The 13,877-nt window shown below is 41.5% G+C and overlaps 1 protein-coding gene across 5 annotated transcripts in view; it reads left to right on the top strand.

Annotated features, from left to right (window-relative positions):
* Window positions 1-267: 267 nt before the first annotated feature.
* Window positions 268-13,877, top strand: part of Nfat5 (nuclear factor of activated T cells 5) — a 78,952-nt gene continuing 65,342 nt past the window's right edge. For 3 of the 5 annotated variants that reach the window (XM_040736545.1, XM_040736542.1, XM_040736541.1), the window contains exons 1-2: window positions 268-700; window positions 2,380-2,433. In XM_040736545.1, coding sequence (XP_040592479.1) covers window positions 628-700; window positions 2,380-2,433 — 127 coding nt within the window. In that variant the 5' untranslated portion in view covers window positions 268-627. The remainder of the gene's footprint in view (window positions 701-2,379; window positions 2,434-13,877) is intronic. The other 2 variants (XM_040736544.1, XM_040736543.1) reach the window with 1 other exon arrangement.

The following is a 13,877-nucleotide window of genomic DNA, read 5'->3' as shown; positions in this document are numbered from 1 at the left end:
CCTCAGGCTCGCCGCCATCAGGTCGTGGCAAAAATCTCTTCCCTTCTTGGGGCCCCAGAAGCCAGGCCGCCTCCCTCCTCCCTCCCTGCTGGCGGGGCCCTTTCCCAGCCCGGGATCAGCAGCAGCCACGGCAGCGACGGCAGGAAGCGAAGCCCTTGTTGATGCTGTTCCGTGGCGCGTCTGTCCGCCCTCCGGTAGCCTCTAGGCTCTTCCGGGCTCCTGGAGTCCCCCCTCCGCGCGTGCGCAGTGCCTCACGAGGGGGCGGGGCTCAGATTCCTGTCAGCGGCGGCGGCGGTGGCGGCTGCCGTCAGTGTGCGCTGAGGAGAAGCCCGAAACGGACTCTTTGGCTCTCCCTCTCCCCTTCCCCGCCCGAACCTTCTTCTCTCTGGGCTCACCGGGAGTCCGATCTCTACTCCGCAGAGCTGCTCTCCACCCCGCCGCCGCTCTCGTCGCTCGGCCGGGTGGGAAGTGACTGCCCTCGAGGAGGAGGAGGAGGAGGAGGCAGCGGCTGCCGCCCTCGCCTCGCCGCCCCCGGTTCGGTGCCCGCGGTCCCGGAGAGGAGGTGCCGCCGCCACCGCCGCTCCCCCCCCCTCCCGCTGCCCTCGGGCCGGGCTGGGTCGAGCTGCGATGCCCTCGGACTTCATCTCATTGCTCAGCGCGGACCTAGACCTGGAATCGCCCAAGTCCCTGTACTCGCGAGGTGAGTCAGATGGGGGGGTGGGGCGTGGGGGCGGGGAGCGCGGGCGCGCGGAGTCCCGGGGGTCCCCGTCGGAGCCCGGCTCAGCCGGGGCTGCCCCTCACGAGAGTCCCGGGCTGGCCCCGGGGCGTCACGGAGGGCCAGGGGTGGTTTGAGAGCTGCCGAGCGGTGGCCCCTCCCCAGCGCTGCGCGGGGCGCCCGGGGGCTCAGGTTCCGGGTCCCCCCATCCCCCCGAATCCTCTGCGGCCCCGGAGGTTCGCATCCTGACGGCCGCCGCACCCGGCTCCGCCACCCTCTGCCGGCTGCCGGCCCAGTCCTTCCCCCGGCTCGGGAACACCCCGCTGGTCCCGGTGCTGGGGCGCCAGGGGGGTCCCGACGTCACGGCTCCTGTCTCCCGGTCTCTCCTCCCCGGCAAAGTTGCCCCACGCTGGGCTCTGTGGCCCCAAGCGGCTTCCGAGCTCAGGGTCACCATTTTTTTTCCCTCCCTCTTTCGGCTTGTTTGTGCGCGGTCGTCCTACCCCCCCCTCCGGCCTAGTCCACTCCCTCCCCATGTCGGGACGGCCCCCCTCGACCAGGCAGGCGTTCTTCCTCTCCTCGTCATCGTCTTGCCTGGAAAAGGCCCGAATTTTCTTTTTTTCTGTCTTTTCACCTCCGTGGCATTCTAATTACTTCTTTTACAAATATAGGGATGCCCTCCCTGGATTACTTGTATTCCTCTCCCTGGAGTACCAGGCTCGGGCACAGTCCTGCCCTTAGAGAAATTTCTCTTCTTTGCTGTTCAAGGGCTCCTTGCAGAGAGGAGGCAATGAACAGAGAGCTCCCCATTTAAAACGATTTTGGCTAAGGTCTTCAGGGGATTCCCAGCATCTAAAACATTAACACTTGAGGTGATCTCTTCTGGGGTTAAATTCCTACACTGGACACCGCAAGAATGTGTCAAAACAGGTTCTCTTTGCAAGGGGTATCAAACCAAAAATACCCACGTTTGCACTCATCACAACTTTTTATGCCAGTGGAAGGGGCAAAAGACCGTTCTTAATGATTCATTTATGCTTTAAAACACCACGGTGAACCTCTTTCCCAAGAAATCCAGCATTTCCCCTGTTTTTAGTTTTACATATCCACTAGGTAATTTCACCGAGGGACTTAAGCCTGGCATTAGTGTTTTCATATTTTTTAAGTGAATCAGAGGGATATGGTTTACCCTGAAAGGTGCTGACTTTATATTGAGTTTGTACACAGAGCTCTACTTAGTAACTGTTAGGTCATTGTTGCTCTAATGACTTTAGTTGACAGTTACTATCCTGTAGGATATTTCCCAGATATTATATGAAATAGCTTAGAAATATTGTAGTTTGAGGTGTCAGAAAATATCGAGAGATGAGCTTTAAAAGAATAAGGCTAATGTACAATTGAAATGCTAAAAATAGTCAAGACAGTAACACCATTTGGGCAGTAATCATCAGATAATTTTCCATGAAACAAATGCTTTATCAAAATCTAAGTTTAACTTAAAGACCAGTGTAGAAGCAACCCAACCATCCTTTTGCAGGGAATAGACTAAATTAATATGGGCTTAAGCTCTTAAAAATACATAATAGTTATATAAGAGATGTATGCTATCCTTGGCATTTTTTTCTCATTCAGCATAAAAAGTACTTAATGCTTTTTGTGTTTTTCAGATTCTCTGAAGTTACACCCATCACAGAATTTTCATAGAGCTGGACTATTGGAAGGTCAGCAGAATGCCATTTTACAGCATATTGTGTTAGTATGCAAAGGCTTTCTCTGAGATGGAGTTGAAATGGAAAAGTGGGAAACTTTGCAGACTCACACAATTTAGATTTTTTTTTGCTAAGGAGACTGATCCTTCTTTTAGAGCAGCTAAATGTTTCAGTGGATTTCATTGTTGTGCTTGAAGTGCTTGTAGGCCATTGTATCTGCTTTGAGAGGCCTTGGGGAAATCCCTCACAATCGTTTAAAATTATGTGTTGGGTGTTCTACTTTAGAATTTCAGTTAATTTTTTTGACACAAGTGAATTTGAAAAGGTTCAAGCATAAAGATGATTAATAAATACAGCAGTGACACCAAATACAAACTTAGTTTGAAAATTCCAAATTGAAAACTTTTGGATGTTATGAGTTTCAAAATGATATATAATTTATTTACCAATTATTGATGTGATTTCTATATCATTATGTCTAAGGATGAAAAAAGCCAAGTAATAGAGATGATTAAACTATACTTAGAAAAAAAGGCCCATAGAATGTTCTGGATAAGTTAATAGGTTATACTCCTTAAATAGATGACAGTTGCTTTAAGAACTTTTTTTTTTTACTTTACACTTACCATCTTTGAATTTTAGAGTCTTGGTATTAGATAGCAAGGATATTAATTATTTTCCCGTTATGTAGAAATGATAAAAAAACAAAAATAAGAGTCTTGGGGGGAAAGTTCAGCAGCAGAAACAATCCCTTCTGTGTTGTAGCCAAGTGTTACCCAAAGCCAAGTGCCACCATGAAATAAATATATGTATCCAGTGACAATACTTTATTATCTCTGAAGTACTTTATTATCTCTTTGAAAAGGGCTTTGAATATTTTTTGTATGACTTGAATATAGCTTTTGCTTTCCGAAGAGAAAGGTTGTTCTGTAGATACAGAGTGAGGGAAGAGAGTGTTGTAATTGAGCTTAGGTTTAAATACCAGCTTAGCAACTTCTTCAGTTCTGTGACCTGGGGCAAGTGATTTTACTAAACTTATTATTCCTTCTACAAAAGTAGGTATCTCCTTAGTTAGATAATGTGTATTAAAGTGCCTAGTAATAGTGTTTGGCTTTATTACTATTTTATTATTGGATAGTACTGGGGATTTATTTATTGACTTACTATTGTTTTTTGAGACAAGTCTCACTGTGTAGCTCTTTGATGTTCTGGAACAACTCTCTATATGGACCTTACTAACCTGGAACTTAGATCTGCCTGCCTCTGCTTTGAGTGCTGAAATTAAGAGTGCCACAATGCCCAGCAGTACTTGGGATTTAACCTGGGACTTCAAGAATGGGAGGCAAATGTTCTCAGTGAACTATGTGGCCATAGCAGGGAGTATCACAATCAGAGAGATTATCTATCAGGGAAAATATTAATTACTTAAGGATGTATTTTAGAAATGTTAAGTTTTTCTTTTTTGGTGTTTGTTTTTTAAGATTATTTTTATGTGTATGCATGTTTTGCCTGCCTGTATGTCTGTGTAGCATGTGTGTGTGCCTTGTGCTGACAGAGACCAGAAAAGAGTGTTGGATCCCCAGACACTGGAATTACAGATGGTAGTGAGCTGTCATGTATGTGCTGGGAATCAAAATTGGGTCCTCTGGAAGAGCAGCAAGTGTTCTGAGTCTTCTCTCCAGTCCTCTAAAAGTTAGTTTTTTAACTTTAGCATCAGCTAAATTGTTTCTACAATATAATCTAGAGTATATAAAAGGTTCTCAAATATTTATTGATTATATTTGTATATAAGAAGCTTTTGTGTGTGTGTATTAATTTGAAGATGTTTTAAAAGTATAATCTGAAAAAAAGAAACATTTTTTTTCTGGAGATAAAATCTCTATGGAGCCCCTGGAGGTCCTAGAACTAACTCGTTATATAGACCAAGCTGGCCTCAAGCTTGCATCCTCTGTCTCTCAAGTTCTGGATTAAAGCTGTGTAGAAGTGGGTTTTTTGTTTGTTTGTTTGGTTGGTTGGTTTTTGGAGACCGGTTTCTCTGGCTTTGGAGACTGTCCTGGAACTAGCTCTTGTAGACCAGGCTGGCCTCGAACTCACAGAGATCCTCCTGCCTCTGCCTCCCAAGTGCTGGGATTAAAGGCATGCACCATCAACACCCGGCAAAGTGTTTCTTAATGAAGAAGATTTTTAGGTTTTTGTTCTTACTGTTTATGATGATGTCAGACCATATTTGTCTGCACTGCCCTCTCTTTCCTGGCAACAAACCCAGGGAGTAGCATAATCAGAGAGATTATAAGACAGGGGAAAGATAGGGAAATTGTGTTAAATATTTAATGAGGTATTTTCAATGAGTTTATAGAAATACTGATGTGCATCTTATATGTTTATACCTATATGCTAATTTTGTTTTGTTTTTGTGATTTTGAGACAAGGTCTCTCTGTGTAGCCCTGGCTGAATTTTTAGAGTTTTGTCTACTTTTCATTGTTTTTTTTTTTTTTTTTTTTTTTTTTTTGAGATAGGGTTTCTCTTTGTAGCTTTGGAGGCTGTCCTGGAACTCACTCTGTAGAACAGGCTGACCTCCAACTCACAGAGATCCACCTGTCTCTGCCTCCTAAGTGCTGGGATTAAAGGTGTGTACCACCACCACCCAGCCTCTATGTTATTTTTTAACTTCACCCTTTCACAGATTATCCATCCATCCCTCTATGTATATATATAAATATATTTTTTATATTTTTTAAAGTTTTTTTTTCTTGAAATAGGGTCTCTTTGTGTAGTCCTGTCAGTCCTGGAACGATCTGTAGATCAGGCCAGCTTCAAACTCAGAGATCCACATGCCTTTGCCTTCTGAGTGCTGGGGTTAAAGCATTTGTTGCCACAGCCAGACTCTGTACCATCTTTAATTTTTAATTTAGAAATTTTGCATTTGTTTGTGTGTATATACATGTACATATACATGCATGCCATGGAGGTCGTTGGTTCTCTCAACCATGTGGGACCTAGGACCTAGGAACCTTTTTTTTTTTTTTTTTTGGACAGAGTTTCTCCATGTAGCCCTGCCTGTCTTGAATCCACTCTGTAGACCAGGCTGGGATTAAAGTCGTGCACTGCTGCCACCTCTAGGGACCCAGGAATCTTAATTCTAGTAGTCTGGCCTTGTGGCAGGTGCCTTTACCTATAGATCTATCTTGGCCACCCTAACTATATCTTAAATAATGTATAAAAGCAGCAAGAATAAGACAGTGAGCCTATATGTACCCATCACCAGGCTTTAAGAATTTCAGTGTTGTTTCTTTTATATGTTCTGTTTCTCAAAGTTGGATTTTTTTGTTTGTTTTTGGATTATTTTAAAATAAATGCCAAATACTATAATCATTCCACACACAAACACTTTTACATTAGGGTGACTTCTTTTTAAAAAATTTCCTTTACTATTAAGGTATAAGATTATACTTATGTTCATCAGTGGCTTGCCTGCATGTTATATCTCCACACCATATTTGTATGGAACCCTTAATAAGCTAGAAGAGGGCAACATGTAGGTGCTGGGAATTCATTCCCCAACCTAGTCCTTTGCAAGTATAGCAAGTGCTCTTAACTTCAGAGCTATCTCTCTAACCCCAAAATAGTGTTTATTTTTACAACTTTTTTACTTAAATGTGTGTGAATTTGTGGGTACCTAAGGAGACCAGAAGAGGGCATCAAATCTGGAGCTAGAATTAGAGGTAGTTGTGAGCCATGTGATGCATGTGTGTGCTAGGGCACACATTTTGCTTCTTTGGAAGTACAGCCGGGACTTTTTTAAAAAAATTTATTATTTTTTTATATTTCAACCCTAGTTTCCCCTCCCTCCCCTTCTCCCGCTTCCCCCCATTCCCCTCCACCCCACCTCCCATCTGCTCCTTGGAGAGGGTAAGGCTTCCCCTAAGAAGGCTACTAAGTCTGTCCCATCATCTTGTTGAGGCAGGACCAGCTAGTATTTTTTAACTGCTGAGCTATGTCTCAAGCCCCATGGTGACTTCTTTTCTTCTTTGTCTTCATCTTCTCTTTCTTGAGATAAGGTATTACTGTGTAGTCTTAGCTGGCCTGGAATTCACTATGTAGAGCAGGCTACCTTTGAACTCAAAAGAGATTGGCCTGCTTTTCTGCCTCCTGAGTTTTGGCTTATTAAAGACATATTCCGTCATGCCTGGCTTTTTGTATTAATTTTTTATTGATCTTTTTGAGACAGGGTTTGTCTGTGTATCCTTGGGTTACCCTGGAACTCGATCTATAGATCAGGCTGGACTCAATCAAATACAGAAGATCTACCTGCCTATACCTCCCAAGTACTGAAAGTAAAGTAAAGGTGTGCACCATGACTGTCTGGCTTTGTATTAATTTTTTAGAATACTCTTTTATTTTAAGAACTATATATTCTAGTTCATTTCTTTTCTTGATTCTCCTTTACCATCTTTGCAAGATCGAGTATATTAGGAGGCTAATGCTTCTGGTGTGTATCAGTATCTTGTAATCTGTTAAAACTGCAGTCCAAGTATGTGAGGTGGGTGAGGCAGGAGGATTGCAGAGATGGAAACAAAGCTAGTAAGTTCTTGAAATTACACACACACACACACACACACACACACACACACACACACACACACACAAATCTCTCCAGCTGTATATCAAGAGCTTGCCATTGAATTATTACTAATATAATTAATATTATTATTATTATAATAAGTTTTTCAAGATAGGGTTTCACTGTGTAGCCCTGGCTGTCTTCGAACTCACTTTTGTAGACCAGGTGAGTTTTGAATTCACAGAGATCCACCTCAAGTGCTGGGATTAAAGGCTACCATCGGCTGGCACCACTGAATTCTTTCAAAACATTTTTACTTACTGCATGTGGCATAGTACACCTGTGGAGGTCAGACTAAACAGTTTTTAGGAATGAATTCTTGCTTTCCACCATGTGGTTCTGGGGATCATTCTCAGGTTGACAGGCTTGCTGGCAAGTGCCTTTACTTTACCTATTGAGCTACCTTACTGGCCTGATGATTAACTGAATTATTTGTGTGTGTGTGTGCATGGGTGTACCTTCGTGTAGAGCCCAGAGGTTTCTCAATCTATCCCTACCTTCCTGCTGAAAGTTTCTCACTGAACCTGGAATTAACTGATTGGGTTAGACTGACTGACCAGCAAGCCTGCAAAGATCCTCCTGTTCCTTCCTGTCTGGTGCTGGGATTACAGGCACAGGTTACTTTTTTTTCCCTCTCTGTTTTTTTGAGACAGGGTTTCTTTGTATTGTTTTGGAGCCTGTCCTGGAGCTCTATTGGTAGACCAGGCTGATCTTGAGAGATCTGCCTGCTAGACAGGTTACTTTTTATATGGGTGCTGGGGCTCTGAATTTAGGTCTACATGCTTACATAGAAAACACTTTTCCCACGGAGCCATTTCCCCAGTTACTGAATTCATTCATGTTCATTCATTTCTCTTTCTAAAGCTGTTTTTTGAGGGTTGGTTGGTTGTGTGTTGGCTTTTCAAGACAGGATTTGTCTATGTAATAGTCCTGGATGTCCTGGAACTCGACTTGTATGTAGACCAGTCTGGCCTTGAACTCATACAGATTCACCTGACTGCCTCCTGAGTGCTGGGTTTAAAGGAATGTGCCAGCAGTTCCTGGCATTTTTTTTTTGAGATTTAATTTGTCATATTTTATGTGAATGAGTGTTTTGCCTGCATAAATGTCATGTTCATCACATGCATGTAATGTACAAGGCAACCAGAAGAGGGTGTTGGAGTCCCTAGAACTAGAGTTACAGATGGTTGTTAGCCACCATATGGTTGCTGGGAATTGAACCCGGATTCTCTGGAAGAACAGCCAGTAAGTACTCTTAATTAACCACTGAGCCATCTTCTCCCACCTTCTTTCTTTTTTTGAGGCAGGATCTTACTCACAGCCCAGGTTATCCTTGTACTTTTTTTGGTTTTCCTGTCCCATTCGTTTGAGTGCTGGGATTAGGGTGTTGCTAGCTACTGGATCCTACTAGATCAGTGGACTCAAAGAATTTGTATAACCCTTTGAGATGTTAAATAGCAATGATCTTACTTTAGAGATGAGGAAGTGGAGGCATATGGACGTTCAGTGACTTGCCTAGAATCCCACAATTAATAAGTTGTAGAGTTAGGCTGTTGCAGCTGCTGCTCCTCCTCCTCTTCCTTCTCCCTGTTTCAAACTTTCAGTCCTTCTGCCTTAGTTTGTCAGTGCTTGGATTACAGGTGTCCCCACCATGCCCAGTCAATTTAAGTTTTTAAGAAAACAAGTTATAAAACCTGCAGTTGGGAGTTTTAACTTGATAAATAGATTAAGGAATATTCTTGCCATTTAGCAGAGTTTGCTTTTAGCCTGCCTATTAAAACAGTGCCGACTGAGCCTTCTTGCTACCGTAATTTTAATTAATGTGATGATTCCCTGACAATAGTTACAGGACCTTAACTATTAACTAATTAATACAATAATACACAAGTATTAAAATGACCTCAACTTCAGGAGACACCCAGTACTCTATTATGGCCTCAGAGGGCTTTCTCACATGCATGGGGCATAGCTCTTTTGTAGACCAGGCTGGTCTCGAACTAACAGAGATCTGCCTGCCTCTGCCTCCTACTGCTTGGATTAAAGGCGTGCGCCACCACCTGGCTGAAGTTTAAATATCTTGCTTGCATGCATGTGCACCATGTGCAGGCAGTGCCCAGGAGAACATAGAGGGTGTGAGGCCTCCTGAAACTGGAGTTACAGGTTATGAGCCACCATTGAATTGAACCCCTATTTTCTGCAAGAGCTGAAAATGATCTTTTTTTTACAAGACAGGGTTTCTTTGTGTTGTTTTGGAGGCTGTTGGACCAGCCCGGCCTCGTACTCACAGAGATCCGCCTGCCTCTGTCTCCCGAGTGCTGGGATTAAAGGTGTGCGCCACCACCCACCGCCTGGCTGAAAATGATCTTACTTGGTAAGCGTGAGTGTGTGTGTGTGTGTGTGTGTGTGTGTGTGTGTGTGTGTGTGTGAGTGAGAGAGAGAGAGATAAATATATATGTATTTAAAAATAATGATTTCTCATTATGTACAAATCTGTTACTAAAGCTGAGAATAATCTGAGGGAAAAAGTCACCATTTCTTAGACATTCTCTACTGAAAAACACTTCTTTTGGTTTATCTTGTTTGCCAAACAAAACTAATAGCCGGGCCTGAAGCTGAGGCCAGAAAATAAGACCAGTCTGAGCAGCTTCATGAGACATTGTCTATTGAATTCTTTTTTGTTTTTTTTTAATTTTTATTGATCTATATCATACCTAAAGACTGTACATATCATCACTATTATGAAAATAATGATGTTAAAACATGTCAGAAGTCCTGACTAGTTCATTCCAGCTTCTTGTTTAATTCATTCTCCCAATGATTTCCTATCATATGCTTTATAGTTACTTGTCTGTTTTTAGAGAAAGGTTTTGGTGGTTTTTTTTTTTTTTTTGTAGCCAAAGCTGGTTTCTTAGAAGATGACTTTGAACTTCTGTCCTCTTGTTTCACCCTCCCAAGTGCTAGAATTATCCAGTGTGGGAATATTATAGCAATATAGGATTCCTTAAGAAGCATCCATAAGGTAATGAAAGAAATTTAACATATTAGAGAATAGAAATCAGTAGAAACATGATATGCTCTTGGAGCAATATTTTTTTATTTTGTTTTGGAGGGTGGGCAAGGTTTCTCTGTACATAACCCTGGCTGTCCAGGAAACCCAGAGATCTCCCTGCCTCTGCCTCCAGAGTGGTGTGTATCTGGCTTACTTTATTTATTGAAAATCATTTTTTCATACCCAGTGAGATTTTTCCTTTTCAAGTGTTTGTTAGTTGAAGGTTGCTTCTTGGTTAGGGATTTGAGCTCTGCCTTAGAGGAATATTTTAATGTTCACAATTAGTAAATTGTTTGCTGTCTTAGATGAGTATCTTAGGGTTTTTTGTTGCTGCCATGAAACACCATGAGCAAAAAGTAGGTTGGGAAGGAAAGGGTTTTTTATTAGGCTTACACTTCAGCATTGCTGTTCATCACTAAAGGAAGTCAGTACAGCAACTCAAACAAGGCAGAATCCTGGAGGCAGAAGCTGATGCAGAGGCTATGAAGGGGAACTGCTTACTGACTTGCTTAGTCTGTGTTTTTTTTTTTTTTTTTAATTTATGTGTATTGTGTTTTGCCTGCATGAAGTTACAGACAGCTGTGAGCTGCCATGTAGGTGCTGGGAATTGAACCCAGATCCTTTGGAAGATCAGCTAGTGCTCTTAACCACTGAGCCATCTTTGTAGCTCCTGAGTATGTTTTCTTATAGAACCCACCCACCATTGCACCAGGGATGGCGCTACCCACCATCGGTGGCTGGGCCCTCCCTGATGATCACTAAATGAGAAAATGCCTTGCAGCTGCATCTTATGGAGGGATTTCCTCAACTTAGGCTCCTTCCTATGATGATTCTAGCTTGAGTCAAGTTGACAACAAAACCAGACACCACAGTGAGTAAGTATCTTTATGAGGTGGTTGTAGCATATCATAGATTAAACTCTGTCTTGGTTGATATTCAGGCTTAGAAGTGAAAAGTAGAAAAAGAAATAAGCAGAAGCCAGAGTTTTTTTCCTCTCAATTTTTTTATTGTCTATGTGTGAAGTGTGATGGGGATGCATTGCTCACCATACTTGTAAGATTGGGGGACAACTTTCTGGAGTTGGTTCTCTTTTCACTATAGGTTCCAGAGATGGAACTCACTTTATCAAGCTGTTAGTTATTCTTGCTTACCCAGAGCATTTGACTTCTTTGGCAGTACTTTTTTTTTAGTTGAAAATTTCTGTTGTTTAATGGATTAAAAAAAATCTCATTCTTCTAGGCCTTTTTGCTACAGTTGTAAAACAGATTTAATATACATTTAGGATTATGTAAATAATTAGAAGCCTGTTTAATCTTTGAGAAAGGATAATACTACTTCCTCTTTTGTTGATCAAAATTTTATTGTAGAATGCAATGTTTCATGTATGTGATACAAAACACCCTGCATGTTTCTAACAGGACGGACAGTTGTCTTTGCATAACCAAGTATCATCTTTGTTAAGGGTCAAGAAATCTTTGGCAGTACTTATATGACATCATAGGAATCTGTTTCTGCTGCTTCTTATTTCTGCTGGTGTGTTCAGAGACAAAATGAAAGTGAGAAGAGATGGGCAACAGAATAGGAGCCTCAGAAACTAGTTCTTTATCTTGCTGGGATTGGTTTTTGTTTCCTGAACTTCCTGAAAGTTCGGTTAGGAATTAGAATATTTCAGTGAGGGAAATTACAGTACTTTTCTTCACTACAAACCACTCAGGGTACTTTCTTTGGAGTTACTAAGTTACTTCTCCTTTTCATAAAGTTAAAACAATATAAAGGGTTTTTGTTTGAAACAATATTTTATAATCCAGAAGGTTTGCCTCGAATTTGTTATGTAGTTGAGGATGACCTTGAACTAATTCTGATTCTCCTATCATCCAAGTACTGGAATTACAGGCCTGTGTCCTCATACCTACTTTTATGTAGTGCTGGAGTTCAAACTCAGGGTGTTGTGAAAGCTAGGCATAAATTGCACCAACTGACCTACATCTCCAGCACAGAATATGAGTTCTTTGGTCCCTTACAAGTGAGTACAGTCTTTTTCCTAACTGTATGTAGAAAATGCTGATTTTGAATAAAATCAAAATTTGATCAATAGTCATATATACAAAATTCTATTATTAGTTAGGTTGTTAGATTAAAATTATTATTGTTGTTGTTATTATTATTATTATTATTTGTTTTTGAGACAGGGTTTCTCTGTGCAGCTTTGGAGCCTATCCTGGCACTGGCTCTGTAGACCAGGCTGGCCTGGAACTCACAGAGATCTGCCTGCCCGAGTGCTGAGATTAAGGGCTGTGTTACCAATGCCTGGCCTAAAATTATTTTTAACATGAGAAAAAAAAACAAGTTTGTTGATTAGGATTGATTGATTGATTGATTTATAGACAGGGTCTCTCTACATAGCTCTTGCTGTCCTGGTTCTTAGCAGGCTGGCCTTGTTCTCACCAAGATCTAACTGTCTCTGTCTCCCAAGTACTGGGATTAAAGGCATTCACACCATCCCTGGCTATGGAGGCTTTATTACCTAAGTATGTTTGTTTAAAGTTTTCATTACAGTCTCTATAAATTAATGAGATAGGACATGTTTAAGTGTGTCTTATAACAGTGGCTGTAAATCAAATGTAGGCTTAAACTAATAAGTTGTATATGCATGTGGGCGGGCATGTGCCACAGCAAACATGTCTGGAGGTAAGCCAGTAACCTGAAATAGCTTACTTGGTATTTTTTGTGTTGCTCTGTATTGAGCCAAAGTCCTCATGCTTGCATGTTTGACATATATTCCACTACTGAGCTGCACCATAGGAATTAATCCTTTACAAAATAAAATGTGAGGCAAATGAGGCAAACATTTATCAATACAGAGTGAGTAAAGTCCGACTATTTTGTTTCATTAATTAGGACAACTATTTCTATATATTAAGGCAGCAAAATTCTTCTTGTGCTAATAAATGTATTTTTATTTGAGGACACACTGACTTTAATGCTAGTAAGCTATATTTAAGGACATACTAATTTTAATAATTTTCAGAAATATTGCTAAGAATAAATGTTTAGCATAAAACATACAACAAATTACATAAATGACTTAATAAACACATGTAAGATGTTTTTCATCATTAACATTGGGAAATACAGTTAAAATCACCAGAGATACTTCTCTCACTTGCTAGGATGGCTGTGATAAAACAGCTTGTGGCACATACTTGTAGTCCCAGTTACACAGGAGGCAGAGGTGGAATGATACCTTGAGCCAAGGAGTTTGAAAACAGCCTGGGTAACATATTAAGACCCCATCTCAAAGAAACTGAAAAGGACAACAACAACAAAAATATTGTTTACGATCATGTGGAAATGAATACACTACTGCTGGGAATGTAAAATTGTAAAGCTGCCATTTTAAAGCTGCTAGCCGGGCGTTGGTGGCGCATGCCTTTAATCCCAGCACTCGGGAGGCAGAGGCAGGCGGATCTCTGTGAGTTCTAGACCAGCCTGGACTACCAAGCGAGTTCCAGGACAGCCTCCAAAGCCACAGAGAAACCCTGTCTCGAAAAAAAACAAAAAACAAAAAAACAAAAACAAAAAAACAAACAAAAAAAAAAACAAAAAAACAAAAAAAGAAAGAATCTGCTCTTTCCTCAAAAAGTTAAACATGGGGCTGGAGAGATGGTTCAGTGATTAAGAGCACTGGATGCTCTTCTAGAAGACTTGGGTTCAGAAGACATGGGTTTGTTTCCCAGCATCCACATGGCAGCTCACTACCATCTGCAACTCCAGTTCAGGGCATC

The sequence above is a fragment of the Mesocricetus auratus genome, unplaced genomic scaffold (genome assembly GCF_017639785.1).
Source record: "Mesocricetus auratus isolate SY011 unplaced genomic scaffold, BCM_Maur_2.0 Super-Scaffold_100062, whole genome shotgun sequence".
NCBI classification, from domain to species: Eukaryota; Metazoa; Chordata; class Mammalia; order Rodentia; family Cricetidae; genus Mesocricetus; species Mesocricetus auratus.
Note: the sequence above shows the minus strand (reverse complement) of the source record. Positions and strands in the feature narration are given on the sequence as shown.